The 17,972-nt window shown below is 34.6% G+C and overlaps 1 protein-coding gene and 1 long non-coding RNA gene across 2 annotated transcripts; both read left to right on the top strand.

Annotated features, from left to right (window-relative positions):
* Positions 1–1,698: 1,698 nt before the first annotated feature.
* Positions 1,699–3,174, top strand: LOC123211568 (glycine-rich protein 23-like). The gene is made up of 2 exons (XM_044630373.1): positions 1,699–2,419; positions 2,774–3,174. Exons 1-2 carry the CDS (start codon positions 1,831–1,833, stop codon positions 3,172–3,174), a joined length of 990 nt encoding a protein of 329 aa, XP_044486308.1. The 5' UTR covers positions 1,699–1,830.
* Positions 3,175–15,851: 12,677 nt separating this feature from the next.
* On the top strand, positions 15,852–16,615 carry LOC123212432. Its single transcript, XR_006501542.1, has 2 exons — positions 15,852–16,050; positions 16,409–16,615. It is a non-coding gene; the product is annotated as an uncharacterized LOC123212432 (long non-coding RNA).
* Positions 16,616–17,972: the final 1,357 nt, after the last annotated feature.

Below are 17,972 nucleotides of genomic sequence, written 5' to 3'. Positions count from 1 at the left end.
CATGAGATATAATTATTGGTGGTGAGTTTGAGAGGTGTTTAAGCAGAGAAGTTTATAGTGATAAGTTAAAAGTCATTAGATTGAAGAGTGGTAGATTAAACAGATGTAGTAGTAGCAATGGTTGGATTTGATGAGTTTTTAGAAGTCATCTCTAAAAATAATTGAAAAGAAAGAAAAGAGAGGGCAGCTATGATACCATAATATATGGTTTGGTATTGATGAACTCACACATATTTTCATTGATGAGAAACATAATATATATAGAGGTTTGAATGTAGTGTATAGTTCATTAAACTCTTGAAATTAAGTTAACTTTCTAAGTTTAAACATACAGTTCGGTAAACATATGAAATTAAGATTATAAGTCAACTATATGTAAATTACAATCTCATCTCTTAAGACTAAGGGAACAACTCATATCCTAATATAAACAAAAATAACTACAAGTAAAAATTAAGAATAATATGTATCTTATTTAAATAAATCATCCTCCTTATATATAGGTCTAATTGCGTTATTAGCCAAGGGAAAACGACTCTAATGGATTTCTAATTACAAATTATAATTAAATATAAAAAAAAATATACACAAAATATGACTTTATAACCTTTCAAGACAATTCAATCATCCACTGACAAAATAGAATGATGTAAAGATTTTGTAGTATCAATAATTTAGAACTTAAAAAAGACGTTGTGATACCGACTTTGTAAAAAGATAACTGAATGGCATAGATTATTGTAAATTTTAGTGAAGAGCGATAATTCAGAGCAAACAGCCGCAGATCTCCAAATAATACCGATGAAAGAACTGATGCCTTCAATCTTCACGCGTAGAGAGTCACTATTACCCATAGGCCAAAAAGACTTGTTCCACCTAAGGTATATTGAAAATCCAAAATTTTACTCTACAATTTTTAAAAATTCAAATATTTACCCATCAACAAATTTTTATTAAAAATCTCAATTAGAGTTAGGGATAAAACTGTTATTTATTAAAAATTTTTAAAAATTAAAGTTTTACCACATTTTCCTCCCTAAATTTAAGAAATTCACAATTTTCTTTTGGGCTAAAGTTGGAAAAGTAACAATACTCTCCTAGAGTTTGTTCTTTTTCTTTCCAGTGATGATTCACCATCTTCAATTGTCGACTGTCCTCCCTTCTGTTTTATCTCTCCCTCCTGGTTTCTTTTTCTTCCCTTTCTAATTGTCTTCGATAGAGACGAAGATGAAATCGTTTGAGATGAAGAAGCATGGTCTTTATCTCTCAAACAGAGACTTGTGGTCTCCGTTTGAAAGATAACGATGATATATTTTCATCTCAACCGAAGATGGTCGGAGAAGGAAGGGAAAGAGACCGGAGAGAGACAAGACAAAAGGGAGAACAACTAATAGCCAGAGACAATGAATCGATATCTTCAAGAAGAGGAAAAAAAATTTTATGGGATATTTGTTATTTTTTAAACTTTAAATTGAAAGAAATTATGAGCTTCTAAAATCACAATAGGGTTTAATCTCTCTCCGCGGCTGTCAGCTTGATTTATCAACCTAAGTCGAGTTGACTCATTTTGCTTAAAACAGCATAAAGAAACCCCCCTAGTCAACACTCTTGGGACAGTGTTTCAATCGAGATTGAAACGGTTAAAGGACAGTTGGACAAATAAATTTTACGCACAGTGATAGATGAGCCTCATTTACTCATTGAAGCGTGGCAGTTGGGTTTTCTGAACTCTGAAACAACTAGTTTTATCACTATATATACTACACTTACTCATTGTACTACTTGCTCTTCTTCTTTCTTTCTATAATTTATTTTTGCGAGCTGTTAACGATGAGTGTTCTTGCTCCTGGAGTTGTGCTTGCTCTCTTTTGTGTGTTGGTTTTGAATGGTTTGGTTTTGGGTGATAATGCTAAAGGTGTTGCTGATGATAAACACCTTTTTCCTCGTCCACATCTTTTTAAAGGAGGCGGTCTAGGACACGGGTTTGTAGGAGGTCTAGGTGGTGGGGGTGGTCTTGGTGGGGGTGGCGGTCTTGGTGGTGGTGGTGGTCTAGGTGGTGGAGGTGGTCTAGGTGGTGGTGGTGGTTTAGGAGGTGGAGGAGGCTTAGGTGGTGGAGGTGGTCTAGGTGGTGGTGGTGGTTTAGGAGGTGGAGGAGGCCTAGGTGGTGGAGGTGGTCTAGGTGGTGGTGGTGGTTTAGGAGGTGGAGGAGGCCTAGGTGGTGGAGGTGGTCTAGGTGGGGGTGGTACTTTAGGTGGGGGTGGTGGTTTAGGAGGTGGTCTAGGGGGAGGAGCTGGTGGGGGTTTAGGAGGAGGCGGTGGTTTAGGAGGTGGTGCAGGCGGTGGTCTAGGGGGAGGAGCTGGTGGGGGTTTAGGAGGAGGCGGTGGTCTAGGGGGAGGAGCTGGCGGGGGTTTAGGAGGAGGTGGAGGGCTTGATCATGGGGGTGGTCTAGGCGGAGGAGGCGGACTTGGTCATGGGGGTGGTCTAGGGGGAGGTGGAGGGCTTGGCCACGGTGGTGGTCTAGGTGGAGGAGGAGGGCTTGGCCACGGTGGTGGTCTAGGTGGAGGAGGGCTTGGCCACGGTGGTGGTCTAGGTGGAGGAGGGCTTGGCCACGGTGGTGGTCTAGGTGGAGGAGGAGGGCTTGGCCACGGTGGTGGTCTAGGTGGAGGAGGAGGGCTTGGCCACGGTGGTGGTCTAGGTGGAGGAGGAGGGCTTGGTCATGGTGGTGGTCTAGGTGGTGGAGCTGGTGGAGGGCTACGTCACGGTGGTGGTCTAGGTGGTGGAGTTGGTGGAGGTGGCGGTCTAGGTGGTGGAGCTGGTGGAGGTGGTGGTCTAGGTGGTGGAGCTGGTGGAGGTGGCGGTCTAGGTGGTGGATCTGGTGGAGGAGGAGGCTTAGGTGGTGGAGCAGGCGGAGGTGTAGGTGGTGGTGCAGGAGGAGGCTTAGGTGGTGGAGCAGGCGGAGGTGTAGGTGGTGGTGCAGGAGGAGGATTTGGCGGAGGTGGAGGAGCCGGTGGTGGTGTTGGAGGAGGGTTTGGAGCTGGTGGGGGTTTTGGGAAAGGCGTTGGAGTTGGTGTAGGAGGAGGTAGTGGTTTTGGTGGAGGAGGCGGTTTTGGTGCAGGTGGGGGTGGTGGGTTTGGCGGCGGAGTAGGATTTGGAGCTGGTGGAGGCGGCCGCTAAAACAGTGTGCAATAGTCAGCTAAATTGTTGAGTGGCTATTTGAACTCTGATGGTCTTAGAAAAGACAATGATCATTTCTTCTTGTTCTCGATGTTTATGTGTAATATGGATGGACGAAATGAAGAACTATATATTTTTACGTGCATGGAAGGAAAGTATTATATACTTTTAATTATTTCTAAATTAAATCTTATGTTCAATCTGTTTCAATTTTCCTATCAGGCATATTATGTGGACATGATGATTCTTGAATGACTTTAATTAATGATAAATTGGTTTTGATTGAGACACTCGCCAGCCATATGTCCACGATATTATTATTAAGATTAGTGAAACTGAAATGTATTATAATAAGATTTTGAGAATTAACTTGTCTTTTTTTGAGATGGTCTCTCTCTTAGCCTTTATTTCCCTACCCATGCATTTCATTGTTCACTGGAGTAGCCTTGGAGGGTTGACCTCAGAAAAGAAAAGATTTTTGAACAGATCAACTATTTTCAAAAAGTTGACGCTTCGCTTCAGAAGACTATTAGCCCTAAATATTATATAAAACAGATCAAAATTTTGAACCTAATTTTCTTGTGTTGACGACTGCATAATGATGCTGGTTAATGCATCTACGTTCATTTCATAAATATTACAAGGTTAGATTTGTACTATATACATCATTATTATTAGGCCAAAGGACTTATTTCTATCAAAATTTTACTCTTTTTTTTCATGTTTTCATCCATTAACGTTAAAAACGTAAACACTTATTTATCTATTAATTTTTATTATTACTGTTCAAGATAAAATTGTAATTTCAAAATTTTATTTAAAAATAATAATTTATTTCTATTTCTCATCTTAGTTTTGGAAACTAACAATTTTCTCTTTAACTTAATTTTAAAAAGTTACTTGCCCTTTTCTTTCTTTTCCCAAACCCTATTTTTTCAACCGTTCTTCCAACCGCCACCCCTAGTTTTTGAATCTTTTCCACAACCGTTGCTTCCTTCCCCGCATTTGTCCTCCTTCTTTGGTTGCCTCTCTGCTAGAGACTGAGTTGCCATAAGCCTAACATCTTTCTCCAATGAAGTTTGCTTCCTTCTGGTGTGAATGCAACCTTTTTCCCGCTCTCAATTTTGTCAAGTGTGTCCCTCCCTCAATTCTGTTGTCTTCTTCATTGAGATTGAACAAGTCCTGTGTGCCTTCCCTCGTTGACACCATGACAACCTTCTCCTTTATCACTGTTTGCTTAATCTAGTCGATTCTTCATGCATGATTCTTTGTTGCTGTGTGTTCTCTGTCACTGTGATTTCTCCACCAGGATAGATGCACAATCGAATTTTTGATGGTTTTCACATCAGTAAACCACCTAGAAGGGAGAGAGCTTATCGATGATGGGGTTGACAATGTGCTAGAAGGAACTGTCAGAAAAGGCAGTCGTTGAAAAAAAGTAATGAATTTTTGGGGGTGTAAATGCAATTTTTGAACTTTTAGGGGATGGTTTTAGCCATAAAATATGGAAACCCTAGGAACTCCAGATGGCGGGGGAGAAAAAGTAACTTTTTAAAATTAAGTGACAAAAGAAATTGTTTTCAAAACTAAGGTGAAAAATGGGAATAAATTATTCTTTCTTTAAATACAATTTTAAAATAACAATTTTACCTTTAATAATAACAATAAATTGATAGGTGTTTAAATTTTTAAAAGTTAATAAGTGAAAACTTGAAAAAAGAGTAAAGTTTATGTGAAAATAAGCCCTTTGGCCTTATTATTATATCTAACTTATATAATTCCAAACGTTTTACTTCCTGTACATATATACTATTATAATTATTTTTAAGAAAAATGATAATTTTTTAACTAGGTTTTAGTTCAAATTCAAAATCATATCCACAACAGATAAAAAATATAAATACCAATTTATAGGTTAATTACCATCTAAATTTTCAATTAGAGGTAAGGGTAAAATTATTATTTTCTTAGAAACCCTAAACCCTAAAAAATTTATATAATTTCCTCCCTTAGTTTAAAAAACTCTCATTTAGCCCCCATGATTAAACTTTGATAAATTCACTTTTCCTCCCTTTTGAGGTTTCATCTTTGATAGATTAGGGAACTGATTGGTAATTGGAAATAAGTGAAGGTCTTCTTTGATGAAGGACGACTCTTCGTTGTCCAAATCTGGATGATGCGATGAAGGATGATGAAACGTCCTCTTTCATTGAGTCTTTCAGACAACAAAAGATTACACTTCGTCATCACGTTTAGATAACTATCCTTCATCGTTCTTCATAGTCGAATCTGAAATATGGGTGAAAAGCATCGACTATTGGTCGAAATAATGGTGGCTGGAGAAGGAAACAAACCTTAGGGGTGAAATTTAAACTTTTTAAACTTTAAGAATGGGTTGAAGTGTTAGTTTTTAAAATTTAGGGCTAAAATAATATAAATTTTAAGGTTTTAGGGTTTATAGATAAAATGATGATTTTATCTCTGTCTCTAAATGAAAATTTAGATGATAGTTAATCTATAGGTAAATGTTTAAATTTTTTATTTATCGTAAATAAAATTTTAAAATTAGACTAAAATTTGAATGAGAAATACTCATTTTCCCTTAATTTTTAACCTCATAACAATGGGATATTAATTAAAATTGGCAAAATTTTGTCCGCGTAAACGTTTTTAGGCAAACGTACAGTAGTTTTACTTTTATAAGCAAATTTTTTTGTAACTCCAAAAATACCCTCTGACGTATTACGTCATTTTCAATCATTCCGTGTGTGGGATGTCAAGGGTCGTACAGGGTACGTAAAGAGTGTGTGAGTGCGTGCGGAGTGCGTGAGTACGTGAGTGTGTACAGGGGGTGCATACGCACCCTCATATATATATAAGAAAGAGTGCGAGAGTGTGTGTAGAGTGCGCGCACCCTCGCACTCTGTTTTATATATATATATATTTGTTACGCACCCACACACTCTATAAGCACCCATGTATCTTATACTCATCCTACGTACTTTGTATTCACCATACACATCTTACACGCACCCACACAACCTGTATGCACCCACACACTGTGATACGTACATGTAAATTATTGAAAATCATGTAATAAATCGGGAAGAGTATTTTTAAAATTAAAAGTAAATTTAATTATAAAAGTAAAATTGTTATATATTTACCTAAAAAAAAATTATGCAGAAAAAATTTTACTGATTTTAATTAATATCTCCATAATAATCTCTAATGTAAAAAGGATATCTACCAGCTAGATGAGCAGATGCTAGAGCATACATATTATCGAAAAGTCCCAGCAATCTATTAATGAGATGCATGTAAAATGACCATTTACATTAATTTTATGTCTGTGGATATGAGGCACGTTGTCTGGCTACATAAATAATACACCAAATTGAATACATACAGAGAAATTGAGTTTAAGTTTCAGTTAATAATATATTAATATCAAACTCTTAATTTATCTGATTTAATTATGAATGAGTCAATCATTAGATTTGAGATTTATTCAATTCAGTGTGATTAGTTATAATCTAATGTAATAGTCTGATTCAGATAGGATTTGTTAATTAAAAAAAGAAAAAAATAATTTCTAGCTATGCGGATTAATTTGTCACTGTTGAATATTTGTTTTCATATATTCCCCTCAGATATCTTCTAATTCTGCAATTGAAACAAAGCACTTCAACTTTTGATTTCTTTCTTGCTTGGCAATAATCAAGTACAAGTAGCTTGTAAAACTCCGAGTATGATTTGTTCTTCTTCTGTATCTTTTCTTACCGAATATAAATAGAGAAATAAATTTGTAATTATAGAAAGTGATATTAGCTAACCCAATCCAGTACGATCTGCAAGTTTTATATGGATGGACCACGGTCAATTCAATTTCACTAGAAAGGACTTGTAAGCGTGGTTGTGTTTAACTTGAAATGTGTCAACATGGCATATTTCTGACATTACTCACATAAATGTTTAATCTTAATAAATGCTCGCTCAATCGTATTTTTGCCTCTTTAAAAAGTTGACAAGGAAAGTAGTTGAATACATTAATTTCAAGTTAATCATTGACAAGTTCGACCCATGATCCCAATTCGATACATTGACTATTTATTTATTTAAACTTTGTTTTTTTTTTTTTTATAATGAGTAGTCTCATCTGAATCTGATCATGTTTTTATGATTGAATTAATTACACTGAACATGTCAAACATAAGATCTAGTGATTGCTTGTATATCTATTAAATCAAATAAATTAAGAATTTAATCTTAAAATATTATCAAATATTATTTTATATAAGAAATCTCATTTTTACATTCAAATAATTATTCTTTTATGATGGAAGAATCTGAATAATATTTCCCATAAAATTTAGCAAAAACTTGGAAATTATAATAATTAAGTTGAAAGTTGTGAAATTAAACTTTAACACTCTTAGCTTGTGTTGGGAAATTGCGATAAAGAAGCGTTTTTCTCTCCTGGTTGCATGCCCTTACTAGCTTATATTCCCAAAAAATGCCTGGTTGTTTATTACGTATGGATTAAGATTGACTTTTGCTTTCTTTATTTACAGGAAAAAAATTCAACAGATCAATTTAAAATTAATAGATACTAAAAATCAAAGAAATTCACTATGTAGGTTTATAACGAAAAATAGTAATTTCAAACCTGCGAAAAAGTAAATGACAAGAAAATTATAAACAAAAAAGTTAGGTTTTTATAAAACGGAAGTGGATGAGTTAATTTAAGGAGGTGATTGGTTTGAGTTATTATCAAAATTAGAGAGATTAATTTGAAAATAGATTATTTTGATGATTATTAAATATAAATTATTATTATATTTGATAAAATTAGATAAATATAAATAATTATTATATTTGATTAGGGATAATAAAAAATACTAATATATATGACTTGTATTTTCTTTTAGGTAGGCCAAAATACTTATTCTCACTCAAGATATAGTGAAATCCTAAACATATACCTGTCAATCTTTAAAAATTCAAATATATATTCATCATTCAACTTCCATTAGAACCTTATGTTAGAGTTAAGGATAAAATCGTTATTTTATCAATAATATTATAAAATTATAATTTTATCCTATTTTCTCCTAGATTTTGAAAATTAATAATTTCACCATATTTTCAAAAATTTTCTAATTTTGAAAAGTAGCTTCCCCCTCCCCCCCCCCCCCCCCCCCCTCTTTTCCAAAATCCCTAGGTTTATTCCTTCTTTCTTTGGAGACCATCCAACGACAGTGGCAATTGAGAGGAGACAATGATAGATGTCTTTTTGTTGATAGAGATGAACCGTTGAGAAAGAGAAGTATTTGTCTCTTCATCGTCTTCGAAGAAGAGGCAGAGACTATCTCTATCTCTTCCTAGATGATAATGAAGAGATATTTGTCATCGCCTCCTCTCAGTTAGTGTTATCGCCAGATGACCATTGAAGAGGAAGGGAAGAAACTTAGGGATTTTTTTTTTTTTGGGGAGGGGGGACCCACTTTAAAAAATTGGAAAAGTTTTGAAAATGTGATGAAATTATTAGTTTTCAAAACCTAAGAGGAAAAATAGAATAAAATTATATTTTTTTTAAATATTACTAATAAAATAATAGTATTATCCTTAACCTTAATAGAAAATTTTAATGGAAGTTGGGTGATAGATAAGTGTTTGAGTTTTTGAAAGTTAATAGGTATATGTTTGAGATTTCACTATACCTTTGGCAAGAATATGTCTTTTGGCCTATTAGGTATAAAAAAGTATATATAATGTATAACTTTAGTCCTAGTCAAATTTTAATATTAGAAATCTAAAAATTAGGAAACTGATTGATTATGCTTTAGGATGATATAAGAATAAAAGGTAATGAGTAATCTTAATTTAAAGTAATGACAAATTTTGATTTTAAGAATTGAAAGCTTAATTATAGGAAATGAGAAAACTTGATTTTAGGGATTTCCTTTATCATGCCCCTACAAGATAAAGCTCTTGGAGGAGAATCCAATCATATTTGTAATGAATCGAAATTAAGCACGAAGGAACGTTTTGGTGAAAGCATATTTTAATTGATCAACAGAAAAGACATGAGTCACTCGAAGAGCACAACTTTGAACTTGTTCACGAATGAAATGACAATCTAAAACCATATGTTTCATATAAGAATGAAAAATCGATTAGCACACAGATTCATAGCATCAATATTATCACATAGATTCATAGCACCAATATAATCACAGTAGATCACCAATTGTTGTGGAAGAGAAGCATCAAGATCACTAAGAAGAGAACAAAAGTAATTGAGCTTAGTTGTAGTGATTGCAATTGATTGATATTCAGCCTTAACGGAGGAATGAGCCATGATTCGTTGCATTTTAAAACTCTAAGAAATAGGATTGCAACCAAGGTAGACAAGATAAACATTGGTGGAAGTGAAATCATCTTTGTTACTTGCCCACTTTGCATCTAAAAGTGCATGAGGAGATAAGGAAGAATGGTGGTAGAGAATAACCCTATGATCCAAGGTCCCGCAGAGATAATATAATAAACGCTTAACAATTGTCTAGTGGTATTGATGGGTCGATGCATAAACTAAGAGAGCTTGTTTACCGTATAAAAAATATCAGGGCATGTAAGGGACAAATATTGGAGGCTACCAATAATGGTATGATACTAAGGGATCAGAGAGCACTATGCCAAAGTGAAGTTTAAGTGTAAGAGTAGTGGTAAAGGTGTAGTAACAAGCTTAACATTGGTTATGTGTGTTCAAGCAAGAAGCTCTTTTATGTATTCGCATTGAGATAGAAACATGCCTTAAGAATGGGGAACCATTTCAACTTTGAGAAAGTAAGTTAATAGTTTAAGATCTTTGAGGGAAAATCAACGAGTAAGTAGTTGGATGAAATTTTGCACAATCTCATTGTTGTAACCTGTAATAATAATATTGTAAACATAAACCAAAAGATAAATCATAGTCATACCGTTGTTAAAGACGAACAAAAAGGTATTTGTATGAGAGTTAGTAAAGCTAGAGGTGACAAGAAACTGGTGCAACTTATGTAACTAGGCTTGAGGAGCTTGTTTAAAACCATAAATTGTTTTTCGAAGTTTACAAAGATGATGAGAATGAAGTCATATATCCATCCTCAAAAAGAGTACCCTAAAGAAAGACATTGTTGACATCAAGTTGTCAAAGAGACCATTCACGACTAATAGCAAGATTAAGAATGAGTCGAACAATGGTAGACTTGACTACTGGACTAAAAGTGTCATGATAATAAACTTTTGGATGCTAATGAAAATCGTTTGCAAATAGGTGACTTTTTTACCTGTCAACAAAACTGTCAAATAAATACTTAGTACAAAAAATCCTCTTGCAACCAACTAGATTCTGTGTTGGATTTAGTGGAACCAGTTCACACATCCCATTTCAAACAAGAGCATCATACTCATCATACATTGCTTGACGCCAATTCGAATCCTTGATGGCTTGAGTGATGGAGTTGAGTTTAAGGTCATTAGAGTTGATAAGCTGAATAGTGAGGTTTAATTTAATGATTGGCTTGTGAATGTTATTTTTGAATTTAGCAACAATAACTTAGAAGGAGAGGCAACGGATACAAAATGAGAAGGATGGTTTGGTGGTAAAGGGTATTTGACAGTGGGATAAAGGAAGGATGGGTTGGGGTAAAGATGGAAGTAGGGGAAGATATGTCTTCACTTGGATTCACAAAAGGAACAAAAGTTGATGTCATAGATGGTGTGCCAATAATCGGGAGGAAAGACATAGAGGGACATCAATAAGAGTGTGTTTTAGAGGAGGACCATTTCAAGTGAGACTAAAGTGAAGTAAATGAGAAAATAGACTCGGTAAATTGGAAATGATGTAATTGTAGATATGAGATGAGGTACTTTTAAGACAAAAGTAAGTGTTTTGGGTAGAGAAGTAACCAATAAAGACAAAATAGAGGAACAAAGGGCAAGTTTATGGGACAAATAAGGTTGAAGTCATAGATAACAAAGACATCCAAAACTATGAAGTTTAGAGGACTACCAAAAAGTTTGGCATATAAGGAGAGGAGATTAAATGTTAGAGTGGGTAGATGATTGATAAGTTAAGCAATACGTAATAGTGAATACATAAGACCAATAGGATAAAGGCATGGATGCATGTGAGATAAGTGACAAACCTGTTTCAACAATGCGACAATAACATCATTCAAAAAATCCATTGTGTTTTGGTGTGTGGAGCATAAGTGAGATATAAGATGCCATTGATAACAAGAAAAGTAGAGTGAGCTTGATATCACCCCTTGCTACAGTTACTACAAAAAAATAACTTTTAACAAAAAGGAAAATAGTTGTTAAAAGTTTATTTTTCATCATTAAAAATTATTTTTATGAGAAATTTAAAAGTCTGTTACTGATAATATAACTTTGTTTAGTTTTAACGAGATTATAAACAAGTCGTTAAAGTTATAAAAATAGTACTTATAACAACTGTATATTTATCCTCTCGTTAATTTTTTCTTGTTAAAAGTTTTTTTTTTTTTGTATTGCTTGTTAGAATAAAGTGTGATAATTTTCTTGTTGACAAAGTTTTCAACAAGTGATTTAAATTGAATAAAAATATCACGAACATGTGATTTTTATTTAAATGGATATAAGCAGATGTACTTTATAAAGTGGTTAGCAAAAATAACATAGTATTGAATCTATCAATATAGTGGATAGAAAGGTCCACAAATAAAAAAAACTAAAAGAGAGGAAATGATAAGAGATGAGATTGAGAAAGGTAACTTATGACTTTTATTGAACTGACACAAATTACAATTAAGAATCAAATTTAAAGGATTTGACATTTCTAGGTGAAAATTTAAAACAATATGCATATAGATGGAAGAAATTAGATATCCTAATCCATGATGCCACACAGACAAAGTGGTATTGACACTAAAGAAACTCACTAATAAAGAAGACTTTCTAGAGGAAGACAACCACTCGAACACACAATCCTTAGTTTGACTTGCCAAAAATGTGCCTCTGTGCGAATACCCTTCATAAGAAAAGAAGTGGGAATGAATGCAATTGAGGTATTGTTAGATTGACAAAATTAAGAAACAAAAATAAAATTTCTTTTTCATGGTAGAAACACAAAGAATATTGTTCAAAGAAAAAGTATGCAATGGAGTTTAGAAGGTTTTTGAACTAGTGTGGGTGATAGACCTGGCCACGGGCCGGTTTGGCCCGTGAACCGGACCGAAACCAGCCCGGATAAACCCGGAACCGGAACCGACAGACCCGGAACCGGACTGAACCGGAATTGAAACCGTGGCTCTACGGTTCGATTCCGGTTCACATAAATTGGAACCGTGGAACCGCCGGTTCGCACCGGTTTATGAACCGGCGGTTTAATGTGCTGAACCGAACAAAATTTGAAATTTTTTTGATTTTTTTTTTAATTTTATTTAAAAAGGCAACGGTTCCCTGCGCAGGGAACCGTTGCCTTTTGAAGGAAAAATTGCAGGGGACCAATCCCCTGCAATTTTTAGAGAAAATGCAGGGGACTTGGTCCCCTGCAATTTCTCTGAATCTCAATTCATCCCCCTATTTTTAATTTTTTTCAAAAAAGTTTTTTCTTATATATACTCCTCCAAATTTCATTCTCTCAAATTCAATCTTTCTACTCTCTCACTCAAATCCTTCAAACTCTCATTCTCATTCTTTAAACTCTTAATACTCTCTCAATCTTTCAATTCAATCAAATTTTCTTAAATTTAATTAAATTCTTTCTTAATTTTTTATTAATTTCAATTTCAATTTTAATTTTTTTATACAATTCATAATTAATTATAAAATTTATTTCTATAATTAATTTTATTTATTGTAATTAAGTCCAAGCCTTTCTTTTAATTTTCAATTATTGTAATTAATAATTTAAAAATTAAATCAAGATCATGTATTAGAATTGACTGTTCAATATCGATTTCGAATCGAAACCGTCGGTTCCGAACCGAGGCCATGAACCGGAACCGGCGGTTCCGAACCGTGGATGAACTGTTCTGTTACGGTTTCGGTTCAGGGTCCTTATATTTTCTAACCGTAAATCGACGATTCCAAATCGAAACTGACGGTTCATGAATCGTGGCCAGGTCTAGTGGGTGATAAAAAGACATGTGTCATCACCAATTACAATGTCATCGGAACCATCATAAGGAGTATAAAGGGAGAGATTGCTCAAGTCAACTGTAACATCGTGCGAAGCAACAACACTGTTAAGAAGCCAACTGGAATTATTAGATATGTAGGCAATTCCGAGGTTGGCCCATGGTTGCTGCCACAGGGTTAATCTTTCAATGTCAACAATGCTACCAATTGGCACCTATGATGCAGCCAAGTTCTATCTAACTTCGTTCAACACTTCTATAATAATTTTGGATCAAGGAAAGGGAGGTTCAACAAGCGAAAATAGAGGGCAACAATGGTATGTGTGCCAACATTTGTTCAACAATAATCAGTAAGACAAAAAACATACATAAAGCAATAGTAAGCATTAAGTAAATAGATTACACAAGTATATACAGACAACTCTTCCCAACCTTTATTAATTTGTGTCAAAATGATTACAAAGGAAATATTACATGTAAGGCACCTACCCTTATTTATACATGTGTAGGGCACCTCCCCTTATTTATAAGCCACTTGGATAAGACAGTTACAAGTAGGTTACATGCTTGAATTTGAACAAGGGGAGTTTTTGCTCACAAAACTGCCAACAACATATTCCTAGGGTCTTGTCCATGCAACTGCAACATCTTGACTATTTTTTTATTTTCAAAGAATCTAAATAATATTTCCCATAAAATTCAGCGGAAACTTGGAAATTATATTAATAAAGTTGAAAGTTGTGCTCAAATTAAACTTTTAACACAAACTCTTAGTTTGTGTTAGGCAAATTGTGGTAAAGAAGCGTATTCCTTTCCTTGGTGCATGCCGTTTTTGACTTATATGTTCCCAAAAAAATACATGGCTGTTTAATATGTATGTATTCAGATTGACTTTTGCTTTCTTTACTGACAAGGAAAATTTTCAATAGATCAACTGAAAATAAATTGACACTAAAATTCAAGAAATTCACTACGTTAACAACGTAAAATAGTAAATTCAAACCTATGAAAAAGTAAATCAAATGGAAATTCTCTCTTATAAATTTGGATTGTCTCCTAGAAAAGAACACAAATGCATTTCTGGGTGAACAATTGGTGACCTCTATTTGCCTATTGGGTTTGTGTAAAGAATAGAGTTGGATTCGATCTGAACCACGCTTGAGCTCGATTCGATTTAAGTGAAGCCAAACTTGAGCTCACCAAACTCACTTTAAAGATGTTTAAGTTTGACTTGTTTAAGAGGATTCAAGCTCAAATAGAGTTTTAAGTTTGACTCAATACTAAAACGACATCATTTTGATACATATAAATTAAAACGATGTTGTTTTAGTTGATTCGTATCAAAATTTTTCAAATTATTAATCTTTACGAGCTAAACAATCCTAAAGCTTGAGTTCAAGCTTGAATTTGAACTTGAAAATATTAAATACTCAAACTTAAGCTTAGCTTATTTTAGGTTCGTTCGAATCGAGTTTAAGTTCAAATAAATTCGGTTTGAATTCGACCTTAAAGAAGAATAATATAACTCAATTCCTAACAATCAAAATAATTCCTTCTAAAAGAGCAGGTAATTGAAGGGTCACGATCAAATACAATAAATTGGGATACTTTATGCGCAACTTCAGAACATTCTTACAATAATTTTCTGCCTCATTGATTGTACTGACTGATAGGTTAAGACATTGCAACAAAATGTGTCATTTTTTACAAGCGATCTAAGGTGTTTTTCCCTTGATGATGGAAGAAAAATAATGAAATCCATCGAGACCTCGGTCCGAATGACATTGGGTGTGCGTAGAGGTTGAACAAGTCCATATGTTGTGCCATATTGTCACTACATCACAAGCTTTGATGATTGCCAATATTTTATATTACATTCCTTGTCGATAAAGCTGTGTGAAAATGCATTGAAGAGTTTTCTGAACCATTATCTAAGGGGAAGAGGAAACCATATAGGGTGGTCTTTGAAGTAGAGTCATCCACCATTGCTGGTCCGCGGGCCTAAAAGCTCCCCTTTTTGGTAGTCTGTATAACTTCTAAATTTCCACATGGCCTTTGTTTTCCTCCCTAATTTTTTCTGGCCACCTTTGATTTAGAAGTGATATAGCCATTATGTGAGTTGGCTCATCTCACCAAGAAAGCTCATCTGCTGCTAAGTTATTCTTGTATTCAATAGTGAAGTTGCACCCCAATAGGTTGCTAATAGAGATGGCAATTTGGACCCGATTTTAGGGGCCCCGACCCTCCCCGACCCTAACGGGGAGGGGATTCCCCGATAAAAACGGAGAAAGGGGCGGGGATGGGGATGAAAAAAATCCCCGTAATCGGGGACGGGTCGGGGACGGGGATACATATGTCCCCGCCCCGCCCCTCCCCTCCCCGCCCCGGCCCAGCCCGCCCCTCCCCTCCCCTCCCTTCCCCCTAAATCCAATATATTAATATATTTACTAAAATTATAACTTTAATAAGTTTTATTACAAAATTGCCACCCATTTTTTAACCCTAAATCTAAATCTCTTTTTCCTTCAATTTTTCACTCCACAGCCACACACTCCCTCTCCCAGCCAAAGCTTCCATTTTTCATTCCACAGGACAGCCGCACACTCTCTCTCCCAGCCAAAGCTTCCATTTTTCTCTCCACAGCCACACACTCCCTCTCCCAGCCAAAGCTAAAACAAAGCAGAGACTAAAATTTCTCAATATTAAGGTTGTATTGCTTTTTGTTTCCTTTTTGTTTCATTTTCGTTTCTGTGGAAATTTGTTCCAGCTTGTTTTGGTGTCATGAGATGATGTTTTGGTGTATAGTATAATTACAAGGGATTAATTGAATCAACTACAACCAACTGCAGTAAAGCTGAGTAAGAAGCGGTTGGTTTGTCAAATGTAGTCCCAAATCATGATTATTCATACTTGTAGTTACTAGCTGCCCTTTGGGTTAAATAAACTTTGCTGCAAGGCTCGTAATTAGTGGATGCTTTTGCTGCTTTATCAAAGTGGCCATTCATTTTGGTGTTGGAGCTAATAATGTGGTGTTTCTCATTTTATTACTATTATTTGTTATCCAGTTTCTGGCTATCCAATGAGTGCCGCCCGCTGCATTGCAAGAATTTGTGAGGCTCTGGAAGACAAGTGGGATATATTATAAGTTAATTTAACTGCCCCCAAAGGGATTAGTTCAATTTTTGAGTAATTTATTTTTGTATCCATTATGTAAACAAAGTATCTAATTGGAAGATATTTGTCAAAAATGAAATTTATGAGACTTTTGTGAATGTTGGTGTTTACATGTTGGAAGGGATTTAGTTAAGTTTCAGTTTTTTTGAGTCACGATTTTGAGCTATGTTTTTGGACCGGATCTATATTTACGGGTATGGGGAGGGGATTTTTCCCCATGGGGACGGAGAGGGGATGGGGCGGGGATTTTTTCCCGCGGGGACGGGGAGGGGATGGGACGGGGATTTTTCCCCGCGGGGACGGGGAGGGGATGGGGAGGGGATTTTCCTTCACGGGAGGGGACGGGGATTCTTTATTATCCCCGTAACGGGGACGGGGACGGGGATATCAATCCCCCCCCCCCAATTGCCATCCCTAGTTGCTAATACGCCTTTTTTGTGCCATTGTGATAATGTTTTGGCTCCACAAAAAATTTAGACATTTTATGGTTAATATGTACCACAAAAGTTCTTACAAGTAGATCTAGAAGCCAATAGTGCATTACTAACACCAATGCTAAATTTTCCTTTTCATAAGTAAGCAGGGTTGTAATTTGTATTCTCCATTTATGGCTTGGCTAAAGAAAGCATTAGACCTTCTTTCTGTAGAAGAACTAACATTAGTACCAAAGACATTACACTAAATAATGAATGAATGGTTTATAAAATTGGTAATGCCAATACTTTCCCTCAAATATACAATTATACGTCATTAACATATTTATTTATCTATCTATATATATATATTACTAGTAAAATTTTTATTACTTTTAATTAAAATTAATATAAATTAAATTTAAAAATTACTAATAAAATTTTTGGGATAAAGTGTAATTTGGCTTGAGAGCTTTTTTTTTCCTTTCTAAAAATTTAATAAATTTTGTTAAAAATTTAATAGACAAGTGAAATATATATATTTTTTGTTTAAGTTCATCAAACTTACGGTGCAACATAGTAATTTACCCTTAAAAGGTTGTGCGCTTCTTTTTAGTAAAATTAATCATAAGAGCAATACAATAAATATATATATGTAAAATAATTAAAAACTTACAATTATATATTATTTATAACTAGAAATAACTCTTGCAAATTTTATTTCCTTGTTAAACTATCTTTTTAATAAAGAATGATTTGAATGTGCTGAAGAGATTTCTTGTAAAATAATGTATGCAATTTAGGGTATTGTACAAAATGGATTATAGTAGCGACATTATGAGTGTACTAACGGATCATGATATATACTATAATGATATAAGTTGAGTGTATAGAAAAAGTTAAACACAAAGTAATTTTTTAATATGGTTTGATTTTTTGTTCAAAAACTTACATTCCTGATTATAATATTAGTAGTTCTAAAAGAATACTTTGACAAAACAAATGCAATGATTACAATTGAAGTCCCCAAAGGAGATTGAAA

Source organism: Mangifera indica, chromosome 3 (genome assembly GCF_011075055.1).
Source record: "Mangifera indica cultivar Alphonso chromosome 3, CATAS_Mindica_2.1, whole genome shotgun sequence".
Classification (NCBI taxonomy): domain Eukaryota; kingdom Viridiplantae; phylum Streptophyta; class Magnoliopsida; order Sapindales; family Anacardiaceae; genus Mangifera; species Mangifera indica.
Note: the sequence above shows the minus strand (reverse complement) of the source record. Positions and strands in the feature narration are given on the sequence as shown.

Excerpts from the sequence above, each read along its gene's own strand:
- LOC123211568 (XM_044630373.1), top strand. The coding sequence starts at position 1,831 with ATGAGTGTTCTTGCTCCTGGAGTTGTGCTTGCTCTCTTTTGTGTGTTG. Across the intron at positions 2,420-2,773 it reads TGGCGGGGGTTTAGGAGGAG|GTGGTGGAGTTGGTGGAGGT; the intron begins GTGGAGGGCTTG and ends GTGGTGGTCTAG.